General features: G+C 40.1%; 2 protein-coding genes across 2 annotated transcripts in view; one reads left to right on the forward strand and one right to left on the reverse strand.

Moving 5' to 3' along the window:
• Positions 1-1,409: 1,409 nt before the first annotated feature.
• coq10a (coenzyme Q10A) lies at positions 1,410-8,934 on the reverse strand. Its single transcript, XM_048255947.1, has 5 exons — positions 8,152-8,934; positions 7,189-7,335; positions 5,619-5,811; positions 4,070-4,171; positions 1,410-2,978 (listed from the first exon to the last, which is right to left on the reverse strand). The coding sequence occupies exons 1-5, from the start codon at positions 8,283-8,285 to the stop codon at positions 2,811-2,813; spliced, it is 744 nt and encodes a 247-aa protein (XP_048111904.1). The 5' UTR covers positions 8,286-8,934; the 3' UTR covers positions 1,410-2,810.
• A 406-nt stretch (positions 8,935-9,340) lies between these two features.
• ankrd52a (ankyrin repeat domain 52a) overlaps positions 9,341-16,110 on the forward strand; it is a 34,089-nt gene continuing 27,319 nt past the window's right edge. The window contains exons 1-2 of the mRNA XM_048253855.1: positions 9,341-9,492; positions 13,286-13,369. Coding sequence (XP_048109812.1) covers positions 9,466-9,492; positions 13,286-13,369 — 111 coding nt within the window. The 5' untranslated portion in view covers positions 9,341-9,465. The remainder of the gene's footprint in view (positions 9,493-13,285; positions 13,370-16,110) is intronic.

Raw genomic sequence — 16,110 nt, forward strand, 5'->3', positions numbered from 1 at the left:
GAAAAATAAAGTTAAACTCAATGATGTAATGGAGATTTTGAGTTCTGCATGGCCAGCGTCATTTCTTATCTTACAAATATTTCTATGAGTTCAGTTAGATGTGAGTTGTGATGTAAACATGAGCATTAATTAATGTATACATAATCTATAAAAAGTAATTCAATAAGGTCAATAAGGTATATATCTGACAGGGTAATAATGTGTATTAGATTGAGCATCGCAAGTTTGCCTTTGAATAACATCTGTTAGCCTACAGTAAGTCATCACATTTTAGTACATCAAGTTGGAGTCTGCCAGGGAGCAATTTTTTCTAAGACTTTATAATCTGTCAAATACATCCTACGATGCAAATCAGGATGACCAAATTTATCAGAGACAGACACACACACACACTCACGCCCACTGCTTGGTTCTGACTTATCTTCACATCTCTGTAAGACTGTTGTTTAGTTAAAACTGTTTATAGGAAACAAATGGAAGAGCTTGAAATGTTTCCTGTGAACACCTCTTACAACTGTGACAGTGAGTTATTGAGCTTGTGTACTGCTCTTAAAAAGCATGAGTGGTGTGAATGGCTCCCAAAGTTTGACAATACCTATTGCCATTGCTGTCTTCCACTCTCCCTCCCTCTTATGCTATAAATAGGTCTCATCATGCCTCTAGTAGAATCCAGTTACTTTCAAACTCTTTAAATAGGCATACACATAGCTTGGGTGCTACACGATATTCTGATGTGTACCTCTGAGGTGAAAGAAGAGCATGAAACACATGGCAGGAAAGAGCAATGTGATGTTTCATATCAACACCTATCTGTTATATTCAATCAAGGACAGGCCAGATTGAATGGTAGGACTTTAAAAACATAAAAAGGGGTTGAACATAGTGGTAGAAAAAACACACCTCATAGCCTACAGTTTATATACTAAACAGATAAGGCAGCTCAACAGAACAGGTCATGCTAAATAAAAGACAATAAACAGGACAACCAAGGTCCATGAGCTGGATTAAGAATGCTCATCCATATGAGAAAATGCCTACTTTAGCATGCCTGTAATGCACAGAACATTAAACTTACTCCAATATCTTTCATTCTTAACATGACCTTCACCGGGGGCAGCCGTGGCCTACTGGTTAGTGCTTCGGACTTGTGACTGGAGGGTTGCCCCGACCAATAGGCACGGCTGAAGTGCCCTTGAGCAAGGCACCTAACCCCTCACTGCTCCCCGAGCGCCGCTGTTGTTGCAGGCAGCTCACTGCGCCGGGCTTAGTGTGTGCTTCACCTCACTGTGTGTTCACTGTGTGCTGAGTGTGTTTCACTAATTCACGGATTGGGATAAATGCAGAGACCAAATTTCCCTCACGGGATCAAAAGAGTATATATACACTTATACCTCTATGTAATGACCAAATTCATGAAACACAATCATCTTTATTAGCAGCGCATCATCACCATTCATGGCACCTATCACGTCACATTACTCAAACCTGATAATAGATCAGATAATGAGTTACCTTTTCAACCCCAAAAGACAAAACATCTAAGACTCATACAGGAAGGATACATATAACACCATTTCTTTTAGAGTACCACAGGAAGACACACAAAGAACAGTGACTTAAGATAAAATATAGAATTTCTCTCTTTCTCTCACACACACATGCACGCACAAACACTCACGCACACTCACACACGGCCTTTCTGCAGCAAACTGGCAAAAATAGAAGCAGGTTTTAAAATTCTCTCAAACTGTTTTAACACTCTGGCCATGCAGAATAAAAGCAACCAAAATCACACATTTTCACACTACTGCTCTGTCTGTAACTTGACTATGTGGAGAGAAGTATGTGACCTTTTACACAAGCAGGCTGAACACAGTCTTGTACGACGTGTTGAGACTTTTTTTCAAGTTGAATAAAAATACAGAATCTTTCAACTTTTACAAAGTGTTATATTTCTGTTAAATAATATATTATGATTATCCAAATTAAAACAATAAAAAGCACCCAGTGTAGATGAAAAACAGTATAATATGTGTGAAATGTTCTTTTTAATTGTATACTTAATCTGTTCTGGATCCATACTCAATGCTTGTGAATCCTTTAAGGGATAAGTTCCTCACAGCTTACACTGAATTGTGCAATAAAGAATTGGGCCACAAGGTAGAACAAAATCCTCACAAATTAACTATATCAGACCAATATGTGTGGAGAAGAGAGTGATTCAGCTTAGGTGAAGTTATTGCACTTTTGTCTTTATAAGCCTCTTCACTCTACTTCCTTCAAGTCCAAGTAAAAATAGGCACATTACCTATGACATTAAGTTTAATGTTAAAATTTAAAAGCCCACATTGAACACAAAGTGTCCAATAAATGTCCATTGTTCAATGCATGCCTAAAACTGAAACCCAGCAAACACCCCATAATGTGTGTGTGACTAAAAAAAGGTTCTCTGTATTATATATATATATATTCAGACCTCTTTCAATGTGTCTCAAAAGTTTGTGTCTGCTTCAATAAATAGAACAGCTAAATTACAAGCGAGCATGTAAGCTACAGAATGGCACCCCTGGAGGGTGATGGACCTTGTCAGACCAGGTAGTCAGCACCGAGCTTGCAGGATCTCTTTGCAGGAAAAACATGATCCAGTCACTTCGCTAGTGTTCGCAGCTGTAGCCGACTGGTGGCGTGATGCAGATAGGCAAGAACCATTCACAGAACCTCCAACCCCAAAGCATCCACACACACACACACACACACACACACACACACACACACACACACACACCCTGCTGTAGGTCCCAGTGCAGAGCTCACGTTTGGTGCACCTCGTGGAACATGAGCTCTCGGGGGATGCGGGTCTCGGGGCCGTAGATCTTGCCACAGCGGTTCTCGAAGGCGACCACCATCTGCTTGACGACTTCGTCAAAGAACATGGTAGCCAGCTGCGAGTGAAGCAAGGAGCGGAACTCGAAGGAGATCTAGGCAACCAGAGTACAAGTTCAGACTATCAGAGCAGAATTCAATTCAGAATAGAATTATCTGATATAGAAAGCAGAATCAGGTATATTTGACCAAGTGAGTTATTGGACTTTCCATTAGTCTCGTACGCCCACCCGTACGATTGAGTTGCTAGCGTGAACGCTGGGGTTTGTAGTCTTTTTGGGAAGAACATGGATGCCACCAGGGCAGCAGCTGTCTCGTTAGTGCTGGACATTTGTCTAGAACACGCACAAGAACACGTCCCTCATTCTCCCTTGTTGGGTATGGTCAATGTGAATTAATAATAAAAAACGTTTTTAGTAACTGAATTTCACCTATTTCAATTTCAAAAAGTGCTGTCGCGTTTCTCTCGAGCCACGAGGGGCATTATCAGGCTAGTCAGTGTTATTGTTTTGTGCTACATGTAGCCTCTTTAGCAAACCGGCTGGAAAACAAATTGTTACATTGTATTGCACATACAGCAAGACCGTGCAATGCATGAATTGGTGACCGGATTGAAGCAGCAATGTAATCTAGTGTCTAAGAGCATTGAATCGACATTAAAATGACCAACACAGTACAAATACAAAGAAAATACAGGTCATCTCATCTCAACTATGGGCGTCTATGGGGTGGATGTTTGTCGTAAGGTCGTACGGCCACCATGGGGTACCCTCAAGAACTCCGGTAAAGGGGCGTGCCTCCATGAAATGCCGCAAGAAAGCTGGGTAATTTACACTTTCCAACTCGGGCGGGGGACTTACGAGACAAATGGAAAGACACATTAGTGCACACAATGACTGTTCTCCACTGACTCACTTGGCCACATAAACCTGATTCTGATCATACAATGCAGAAAACATCTCTGCAAAAATATCACTGCTTTCACAGCTTGTTGCAAACCATTCTTTCACGTGAGATTGTGTAGAATTGCACATGGAGCTGAGGAATAACGTTTGCTGTGTTTAAATGCAAAATGTTTAATGTAAAAATGTAATGATTCTATCAGCCAGTCACAAAATTCTTGATTCTATCAGCCAATCACAAAATTCTTGGAAACATCTTATTAATGACACAGGCCTGCACTTACAGAGAAGTCAACTGTGCACGTTCGGGGATACCCAGGAATACCCGGACTGAATCTCCATATAGTCTCCAGGTGGTTGAAGAGTTTGCCATCTGAACATATAGCCTACATAGGGGAAAAAAGTAACGTGGACATTATTTACTTCCAACATTAGCCGCGTTTACATGAACAGGTTTTTTTGTTTTTGTCATTCTAATTAAACTACTCCGAATGAAAATTGCGTGCCGTTTGTTTACAAGAGGTAAGTTCTACTCTGATCAGGTGCTCCCAAGCGCTCTAGAATCTTTGATCGGAATAGCCGTTGCTGTTTTGCTTTTGCTTGAGAAGCTACAGCGGGCAACCCAATTGACCATATACATGGCTGTGGAAACGGAATACACCACCCCTTTCATTCCGAATAAAATTCTAATCGGATCGGTAGTTTTATTACGATCAAGTGAATGGATCATATGGCCACAATACTGTTCTCTGGGAAGTGGTTCTTACATCTTATTTGGAATGCAACTCCTCCTAGAAATTTGGTAGTATCGTGACTTTGATGACATACATGCTTCTCTAGTAGCCTGTATCAAGGATGTACACAATTTTGAAAAGTATTTTTTAAAAATTCCTAAAGCAAAACATCAACCCAGAGACAAACTGCCTGGAGATAGTGTAACTTTCTGTCAAAATAAGATGTACCGTGAAAGCTTGGCACCCTACCAGTCGGATGTCTTGTCTCACAGACACTTGCTAAAACTTTACTAAATACATGATTTGACGACAGTTTCCGTGATCCAGGTATGTCACTCCCAATTATGATTTTTGTTGTCATGATAGTAAAGTCTAGAATACTACATGTACACAAGCATACAATGTATTGATTTAGGCTAAATTATTGATTTTAGTTGTGTTGTAGTGTTTAAGAGATGTCTAAAGTCACTAGGAATGATGGGTATAAACCCAGCATTACGACTTAGAGATAACTATTTTAGCAAGCTAGCTATCATTACTGTAACTTTGTTAGTGTTTACTGACTAGTTATCACGGGTTGACGATACAGGCTATGGTTCCAACAGACGCAAACTACTATAGACCCTTTCAACAATAAAAACAAAAACAATGCTTGAATGTTCTATTTGGGCCCCAATCTACTTCCTCATATGGAATGTTAAAATGGAAGCCTTGTGGGGCCAACTATGATGCTGATCATGGAACTCTCTTGAAAGGGTCCATAGGCAATACTGTCTGTAAACCAGTTACCTTAATATTACAGAAAGGAAGCCTTTCTGTGATATTAAAGAAGGGTACTGTAAACATCATTTGTTTGTGTTCTGCACCTGTACCCATGTTCTGCAGATCCCAATGGCAAAGAGAAAGATTCTGCGATGTTTGACAGCTGTAGCAACAATTAGACTAAGAAAAGCGGGACTTCAAACTGATAAATCTGCCGGCAACAATTTGCATTTTCTCGAAAGTTTAACAGTTTAAATTGTGAACCCTAAATATGTGAGGAACAGTGTTGAAGCATGGTGGTGGTTGCTGAACAACTTTCAGCATGTGCAATGCGTACCTTGACCAGGTGAGGCCGGACATTAGTGATCATCGATGTGTATCTCTCCACTACAGGAGGGAACCCCACTTCAAGCTGGGCCTTAGCGTGACCGGCCCTCTTCATAATGGTCTGGGACTTCTTGCACCAGGGGACGAAATGCTTATAGTCATCCACATTGGACACCACCTCGTACATCTCCTGCATGGAAAAGCTGGGGGAAGGAAGGACAATACTTAAATCAACAGTTTTAGATTAGATTAGATTAGATTAGATTAGATTCAACTTTATTGTCATTGTGCAGAGTACAAGTACAAAGACAACGAAATGCAGTTTGTGTCTAACCAGAAGTGCAAAAAAAGCAGAAAAGTGCAATGTGATGTACAAAGCATAGGTAGATGGTGCATAAACAGGACAATAAATATAGTGCAGTGTAGACAGTAGTATACAGTTGATTTACAGAAGGTGGTTTAGAGTAGTATACATTAAATATAAATATGTGCAGTGTATTAGCAGTTACCTTAAAAGCAGAATAAATAAAGCTATGTAACAGTTGTAAGGTGTTTAAAAGTTGTTCTTTTTCTGCCTTAATTTTTAGGGCCATGGTAACTGACGTTTCAGAAGAGCTCATGCCCTCCACACACGGCTTCAATCGGTGTGTCACAGATGTACACAGTGTCACAGATGTATGAGGGGAGGAAAGCGAATTATCAATGATCACACATGTGCTCTCTTTGAGGTGCTGCTTTCAGAGATGCCATGTCAACAATCAGGGCAGTAGATGAGCTACTGGACCATTATAATTTAAAACAATGGTACATACATACTATGGATGACATAGTGTTTTGAATAGTAATGGGACTATGTAACCAAAACCCATGGGTTAAACTTCTTACAAATGAATATATGAAGACTGTGAGAAAATGGCACAAAAATAAACTTCAGCTCTACTATCAAATCCATAAAAGAATGCTCAGCACATAACTCTAAAGTATGCAAGGCAAGACAGTCTTTTTTTCTCTAATATCAGCAGAAACATAAACAAAACTCCTGTGCTATTCTCAGCCATTGAGAAAAGTAAACAATTCCCCCTTCACAAGTAGATCCTGAACTTTTCCAACCTAACAAATGGAATGAGTTTTCATCTTTTTTCAATGGGAAAATGTTTCAAATCAGATCAAACTTAATCCATGCTTTTATTTCCAGTACAGTTGACTACTGCACTGAATGGACTTTCTACAGGCCTTCCCAAAAAAGACCATTAAGACAAAATGCATTAGTGAGGGTTCTTACGAAAACCAAAAGATCTGACCATAGGTCTATAACTCCCATACTTAAGTCCCTGCACTGGCTCCCAGTAACTCACAGAATACATGTCAGATAGGCTTTAATGATATACCTTCAGACCTCTCAGATTTCAGGAGACATATTTGTTAATAAAACCCTGTCAGAAAATGAGCTTAATTAGCTAAATAAAACTTATTTAGCTTATGAGGAATATTTTCATTAAACTGATCTGTAATACTTGCCACAGGGATACAAAGAACACATTGAGGGTTCCTGGAGTACACTGAAGTGGTAGCCTACTTACCCAATAATTCTGCGTTCTGAGTACTGTTTCCTTTTATTGGTCAGACTGATGAAGGTTCGGCTTGAAGGTATGGGTGCTGGGTTTCTGTCAAAATGGTACCACAATCTGGGGTGTCTTGTCATAAGGATGCCACATGATGCTAGGTACCTGACAGGGGAGGAGGAGACCATGGCTTTACCTTAAACCACTATACTGTACAGGAGACACAGGCATTAGACCGAGATTACCCCTAAATAGAAAATAATGAATTGGTGAGGTGTGTTTGGAATAGATGGATCCATAGACAGACTGTGCTGTGTGGTAAATACCATAGACAGACTGTGCTGTGTGGTAAATATAGACAATTACACATCAACCAAACCCACACCAGTTATCAGGATTTGGGAGATAATGCCACCCTGTATTCATAAAGGATCACTTTTAAGTGACCATGTTTAGGCCAACTGAAAAATAACTGATATATTGCTAAAAATACAACCCTTGTTGCAAAACAAATTGTAGAATGCCTTATGAATACGTATATCAAATCTCGCGAACTAGACTTTTGTAAGTTTAGTCCCTTAACTTGTCGAAACCTAGGTTGTTGGTGCACAAGAAAACTACACAGAACAAACATAACGTAACGTTTACATAACGTATAACGTTATTTTATAACATAAAACTATGTATGATTCTTTCAAGAAGCCAAGCAACAATACCTGTTAGCTCTGTTTTAGGACGAAAGGAAACATTTAACGATGAAGTTAATGTTACCTAAATTGTGTGAATTAACAGTTAACAGATGTAAGTTAACGTAGAGATGTAACGTAGAGCTGACAGTTAGGCTAGAACTACTTTGATAATATTCGCTATGATGTGTGTAACGTTACCGTTAATGGATGGTTCACATTTACAAATAAGGGGCAAACGACAGGGTAGTTTTCTAGGTTTTCGACCATTATTTAACAATTACATGTCGCTCACCTGATTGGTTGTTTCCGTAGTACCCTTGAGGTTACAGATGTGGAATGGGTCGAGCCAAGTGTCACAATTTCTATAAAATCACTGAATGTTCGTACTCCCATCGGTAGCCGACGAGCGGCTAGGGAAACAGCCATCTAGCAGAGCTGACCCAACAATAATGTCTAGTAATGTTTCAAGTAAAGTTAGCTTGCTGTAATGTTAACTTACAGCTAGACTAGCTTGCCAGTTGGCCAAACTCTGGTGATATCTTAGCTAATTGTCGCTGGTTAGGTACAGCTGCCTTCGGGGTCAACCGGTGGTGGTTAACAAGCAACTGTTATCTAGCTACACTGCGATTCGTCACGTTAAATAAACTAGCCACATATTCGACCAGGAAAGCATTTGTTGGACATGTACTAAGTATGTCTGAAAGTAACTGCCAAGCAGCATGCACACTTTAAACAGGTTTGATAAACTAACGCTGACCAGCTAGTTAGCTGCCAACTGACATTAGCTCGTTTCACGTTAACAAACATCCATTAACCGTCTCTGGTTATAACAGAGGTTACCCGACAGCATTTTCTCCGTCCTATGGTTTTGTAATCCAAACAAGACCACCTGCTATCCCAAAGGATTTGCAAGTAAAGTTGTATTATGTAACAGGTCAACTCAAGCGTACAGTGCTGGTTCTTATGTGTTAAACGTTAGGGTCTTACTGTTCCTGTCATTGCAGGGAAATGTAGCTTAGCTTAGCAGAGGGTCGTCATGGAGCGCCACACGTCATATCCAACTATCGCGAGAAAAGAAACCTAGGCACCAGAGTTCTGATTATTCTCATGAGAATGACCTATTTTTACATTTTTTCGCATAATATTGTATAGGGAAATGTACAATAACGGCAAACGCTGTACTTGGCTGGGAAGGAAATTTTCATTACCTTTATCGGTCGGCATTCTCCTGCACTTACCCCCTCCCCCAAAAAAAAAAAAAAAAAAAAATTTGATAAAGGTTTACAAAATAGTTCTTGTGCCAGTCATGTCTTTGTTTGATGGAAAAATGTAAAGCCGTGTGATTAGAAATTATCTAGCGTTACCCCACAACCACCACCACGTGTCGCTGTTTCCTCATCCTTTCAATGCCGTACTGCCGCCGCCGTTCCTGTAGGTGGATACAGCTCAACGCACTGCCTGTCTATCAGAGCAATAAACAACGCCGAACCACACACGGACACAGAGCTATCCCTTCCCCTAAAATTATCATAATCAAACAAAAATATCCCTGTTACCTCTCTACCCAATCCTAATGAAGGAGCTTCGCCCTGACTGACCAAGGGAGATGGGAATACTAAATATAACCGACCAGGTAGGTCAAATAGCTAATGTTAGCAAGCTAAGGTTACATATCGCTGCTTTCTTTATCCCGTTTTCCAAATGAGGGCGGGTTTGATTGCTAGCTACTATAGCGTTACAGGGCCTAATCTAGCTAACTGGCCTCATGATCCGTGTAATAAAGCTATGCGTTTTGAACGAACTGCCGTGATCTACTTAGTAGTGTAAGTCTGATGGCGAAAAAAGCATAAATTGCAGAACAACTTGGTATCTCGGATGGGCAGCTATAATTTGCATTGTAAGTTAGTGTCGTATTGAACTACGACATGGTGCTAATGTTACCGTGCTTCGTAGCACGCCCCGATGAGCTTGCTATCTAGCTAAACTGCATACTTACATTTAAATGTACTCCGAAACACGCAGTTATTCCCATCTACACTTAAATTCTGCAATGGGTTCTAATGAATGTGCTCTAATTAAGATTTTCTAATTTGGATTGCAGAGTCAATGAATCTGCGACGCTCAACAACGTCAGCTAACATTAGCGCCAGTTTCAGTTTTTGCCAGTAGATGGTCAGCTAACTTAGATAGCTAACACAGAATGTATAAAGCAATTTAAACACATTTTGCAGCAAGATTTTCCGACAGCCAGATCAGCAAACGTAGATTTTAGTAGATCAGTGACTTCTACAATTATTTGCACGGTTAACGTTGAAGAATTGGTTATTTGAAACGTTGTCTGCTGATCTTTTGAGGCTCAGACTGAACGAATAACGTTACATTTCAGCGTTAACATTAACGTACACTACCTTGTCTAGCGGTAGCGATATCACGTTAGGTAGCTACATTTGTAATTTGACTTCGTTCATGTGCTATTCCAAGCGTACGAGCTCTTTTATAATGTCACGCAGTATTAGGGTTAGCGACATTACCACCTTGGGGTTGATTTATGCTGGTGTGAACGTGGATATGACAATGGTTGCTGAACGTAGCGCCAGGTAACAAATACTGCACGAGTGACTGTTATCGCCAGTTGAGATTCCCCCCCTTAATTTATTGCATGACTAAACAACTGAGTTCGTAGTCTTACTAGTTCAGATACACCGTTAGTTCGAGCAGAATTTATATGATTTATATGAATATTGCTATTCCGGATGTGATGTGTGTCAAGTAGATTTAGATTTGTCTTGTACATTTTAATATTCCCAATTGCTTTTCCATGTATGTACGATAATGCACTATGATTACTGTCATGTTGCACCACGAATTGCTCTATTTCTAGATGAAATTGTAAGCAGAGCAAGAGATACAGACAGTTGCAGTTGGTAGCTACAGACATGTTAAAGCGATGGTTCGGAGTAAGTTCACCCTAGGGTCCTTTGCACCATGACCCCAAACACCCTCCCAGAGTGTTGAGCCAAACACCCTCCCAGAACCTGTCGAACCAGAGCCCGTTTACATCTCCTACTATACCGCCAAAGATCCTTGATTACTAGCTCCGCTTTAACCCTCTCTGATACCGCTGCGTCGACGTTACAGGAAGCGATTACATCAACGTTTTTTGGTATATCCAGTTTTTTAAAATATTTTTTCCGAAGTGTTTACAACTTAGTGTTAACTAATAATTGTTGCAAACTGGTACTACGAAAAAAATATTAGTGCATTCCTGGATCTACATCCTTATGCATGCTTCCTGCCTGGACTTTTACGGGCTTTTCCCAAATCATGGAAGTAACGTCGGCGCAGCAGATAGTAGCATCCCTCAGGCAAGTGTTATTTAAATAAACTCCTGGTGTATTTACAAACGTCTCAATGCCTCATTGTATGAGTAAAGAACATAGTTGTACTACTGTAGAAGTTTCGTACCATTCAGGGCATTATTAGTGGGGTAATTTACGAGATAAAAGTTGGTACCATTACGACTGGGTCGACCAGGGTTCGACCATGGGAAAACAGGCTCTGGGAGGGTGTTTGGCTCGGGGTCATGGTGCAAAGGACCCTAGGGTGAAATTACTCCGAACCATCGCTTTAATGAGGCCTCCAGGACATAGAGGAAAACATTTCCTGATTATGGCTTTGTAGTATCATAGCTAGCCTACATCAGAAGTCTCAACAAATGTCTGCAGAATTCTGCTGAATACTTTTTCATAATATTCGTTAAAACAATATTGCAGGATATCCCCCCAGTATGTAATTTTATGGTGGGTGGGGGAAAAACAGTGCAGGCTAGTATGGTAGCATCAAAATACATATACTGTGATTTTTATTTTTGCACATTCTATCTCTGATCACATTGGTTCTCAGATTATCTCATCCATTATGTGTAACTTGTAAAGGAAGTCAGACATGAACAATTTTACCAAGATAGGATGACTATAGAGACTCCCAGTGCACATGATTAAGTATGCGTAAAAGAATCACAATAATATACTCTGGTCCATATATCGCAATGGTAATGTATCGTCGCCTTTTGTGGGAATTCCCATAACTCCCATTACCCATAATAGTAGCTTTATTGAATGAAATTGCCATCATAAAGTTGGATGCTCTTTATTGCAACAACATTGTTGTTAGTCAATTAAACATTATACCGATAGATAGATAGATAGATAGATGGATACTTTATTGATCCCCAAGGGGAAATTCAAGATGCTGTGTAGCTTACATTCAAGCCACTGTGATCTGATAGGACAGCAAACTAGTAGGTGCATGCCTTTTTTCTTTTCGTTGTTCTTTCAACTAACCTTGTTAGCTAAACACCATAACCTTATAGCCTAGCAATAGCTAAACACCATAACCTTATAGCCTGGCAATAACTTGGGACACAACTGCGCTGTTGATCTTGACCCAGAAGACATTTCACAACAAAAGTTAACGTCTTTGAAGTGGATGGCATGTGTTTTAACAAAAAGAAAATGGCAATCTATTGAAAAGGCATTTAAAACCCGTCCACGTACCAACTGTAGTAAAGTTGACATTAGACTAATTAAAGGCTTGCTAGCCTGCTAACCTGTAGGGGTGTTACAATGGTATGTGGTACATGCTATGCTAACCTGTAGGGTGTTACAATGCTATGTGGTACATGCTATGTGGCCTGCTCATATGTGGAGTAAAACAAGCATGACAGTAGGCAGAGTTCAAACTGTAGGCAAGGAGAAAGAATTCATTGCTAATGGTTAGATTTTGTTTTTATAGTGGATCAGTGTTTGTGCATGGCTCTCAAGACTGTCATGTGACCAAAACAATAGTGGTGAATGGTATGATTCACAGTCATTTATAGAGTTATCACACCCAATACCATGTGATGTATTGTCATATATCATCTGCATCGCCCTATATTGTCCATCCCTATTAGTGGGTACAAGGTTTGCTCATAAAGTTACCATTTCAAGGATAAGTAGAGTGAGTATAGCATAAGCAGAACGTATTAAACCAGACCATTTGTTTTTATTTGTAAAATCTGAATTGTAAAGTTGTAAAGCCCAGCATTTTATTTTAGCCATGCAAATCTCAACCTCTTTCCCTTAGCAGTGTTGGTAACGACATGGATAACCACACCCCAGCCTCCATGAATGCCTCCCTTCTTTCAGTCTGATTTAAGCAGCCTGCCCCCTCTGTATCTGAAGAGCTGAATACTGGGATAACTCCTTTCTCTCTAGTGTTGTGTAAATTAACGAAACATTACACAGCAGGAAAACGGTCTGGTCATCAGTGCTGTGGCCTGAAAAGTGTTCCGGCTGAGTTGTTTTGGATTTCTCTCACCTGGCTAACAGGTAGCTTCCGATGTACAAACCGCCTAATTATAATTCTGCTCTTGTTTCTTTCAGACACCTCTGGTCCAGGCTATATTTAGCCGAAATGTAGAAGAAGTGAAGTTTTTGTTGCACAAGAAAGAAGAAGTCAATGCACTGGTAAGAGAATGATCTTGGGATTTTTCTGCCTTTTGTTTGTGTCGTTGTGTTTGCAGAGCTGCTGTATGTTGTTGAGCGCCTCGGATGTTGCATTTTGCAAGCAGGACTGATTTCTAACAATGGCAGACTCCTTCTGTGAGTGTTTATTGAGCTCAGGGCCCTGGATGATTGTTGCCGCTTTTTCATCCATACCCTTCACCCTTTTCATACCCAGCCATTTTCATAGGATTCAAAACCCATATGATGTCTAGGCATAAAAATGTAAAACATGTAAGTTTTGAAAATGGATGATAGTTCCAAATCACTGAGTAATCGTGTTTAATAATGGTTATCTCAATATTGAACAAAATCATCATGATTATTTTTGCCATAATCGAGCAGCCCTACACCGTTGTGCCATCTTGCAGTGCTGTGCATATCTGCCTGAATCTTACAGTACAAACATGCATCACGTTCAGATCTTCACAATGCTGCAAAAGTCAGATGTGCCCACTGATTTGACGCTACCGGAACATGAAGTAAGGCAATGTGCTGCCTTCAGAAACAGTCCTTGTTATAACCTCTCTGTGTTGTAAGTTTACAATACTTAGATTTCTTTATAGGGACCCTCTCTACACCATCACCGAAGTGTAAAGCTATTTTAAGACTTGTCTGGTTTGAAAATAGTGATTTATTTTGATGTGGCTCTAAGCTGCTACAGGCTATAAGCCATTTAGTTGCTAATGCAGACAACGATCAAAACTCATGAAAACAAGACACGATAGCTCAAAACTTTTCTGAATAGCGTAATTTTGCTCCCAAATGAAAGTTTGAACCTGTTATCATCCATAAATTGATCCTAAGTTGTGCATACACCAGACCATCCCTTTAAGAAGCTAGCCTGGACACTGTGTGTTAAACCTGAGAGGAGTGGGCTAGCTAGCTAGCCAGCCAGCGAGCAAGCCAGCCAGCGAGCATTTACAAGTGCAGGCATGTTGCCAAGTAGGGATGGTAGTCCAATGTGTTCACATTTCCAAAGCTCTGTCTCTCCTGACCTCTTGGCTCTCTGATCCCTTAACTCTAATCTGCCCAACTGCTTGCTGACAGGATTAGCAGATCTGCTCTTGCAATTCTGTGTTTTCATACATCCTTCTGCCAATTACACTCACACTCACCTGTTTCACTCACACAGATACAGGCACCACAAAGATTCACACAAATTAATCCCAACTGAGGGAAAGAAACTGACTATTTTTGTATGGGTGACAAGACCATGCAGACATTTTTTTCATGTTTTTTTTTGTTTCAATTGCATGTAATTTCTAAGTAATGTGTTAAAATATTAGGCTAAATATTAAAAGAACCTCAGTGAACCGTATTCTGCACATACTGTATTATTGGGCAAGTCTTGTGCCATGATGAATTGTGAGGTTGCCCATTTCACAAACTAGTCGCCACTAAATGACTTTGTTACTGGTTAGTGGCGTAATGCCATGATTTGACATCCAGTCCATTTGTCCAAGTCAATGATGAGTCGATTATTGTAACACGTTCTTCAGGAGAGTTTTCTGAAGTCGGACATTGTGAGGAAATTGCACCCTCATCAAGTGAAACCGTATCCCGAAACTGTCCCTTCCCTGATCTGAGTAGCACACTCTTCTCACACTGACCAGTAGTCCGACTAGGTAGCTTAATGAGATTGATCTTTTGGCAACAAATAGTTTCAGGCTGGCTGTGCCTGGGATGCGAAAGCCACTTACTCAACCTGAAGTCAGGTACTCATGATGCTCATGAAGTTTCCTTTAAGCCTATTTGGTGGTCTTTTATGCATTGTATGTTTATATTTCATATGTATTGAATGCAAGACTTTAACAAACAAACTTTGATAGAGTACCGAAGCCATGACGTGGCATTGCCAAGGTAGCAATTTCACTGGATCTAAACAAATCAATGTAACCATATATAGTGGCGACCACAGTGATGGATTTAAATAATATTACAACGGTTCTATGACATTATTTTTTTTTACACTGTAGGAATCATATACTGCAACACATTCATACCAACAAAATAAAATGTGTCACTACGAAACCCATGCTAAAATAATTTTTATTTTAGCATGGGTTTCCTCGTGCATTTCACTGCCTGCGTTTAAAATCCTTACATTTACTGACGTTACTTGGCTTTACTTTTGAGGTAAAAAAAAGCTTCTCCCATAATAGCTGCCAGTCTTTGAGACGTAAAATATTAGTATTACACCTGACATGGAATCTGTATTATGTGGCTAAGCTGCTTCCTTGTTGCTTCCACGTTTCTAAACTGCTTCCATGTTTAAACGGCTATAGCCTACATTTAATCATCAAATCAAGATATTTGTGAGGTAGAAATGATGCCACATGTCCACATGCAATGCTATAGATGCCACTTCGAAGGTTTGTTTAGATCCAGTGAAACTACAGTCATGAAAACTCTACGTAAGAAAACTGTAATTATTTTGCCTAGATGGAAGCCTCTCCCTCAGCCACAACTGCTGCTTGATCACCCAGTGATCCACATAGTGTCAGGTGCACCTCACCTGGCAGCCAGGTGTAGCTCAGCCTGGGTGGAGCAGCAGAAAGCGGGGCGGAAGAGCAAAGAAAGGCTGCTGTAACATTTAGTTAATATTATAATGGGTGCTATTGTAATCGGGTCCATCCACCCCCTCTGTGTGTGTGTGTGTCTGCTCGAACACAATTTAAAAAGTACTGATGTACTCAATTTGT

This window comes from Alosa alosa, chromosome 10, assembly GCF_017589495.1.
Source record: "Alosa alosa isolate M-15738 ecotype Scorff River chromosome 10, AALO_Geno_1.1, whole genome shotgun sequence".
Classification (NCBI taxonomy): Eukaryota; Metazoa; Chordata; class Actinopteri; order Clupeiformes; family Clupeidae; genus Alosa; species Alosa alosa.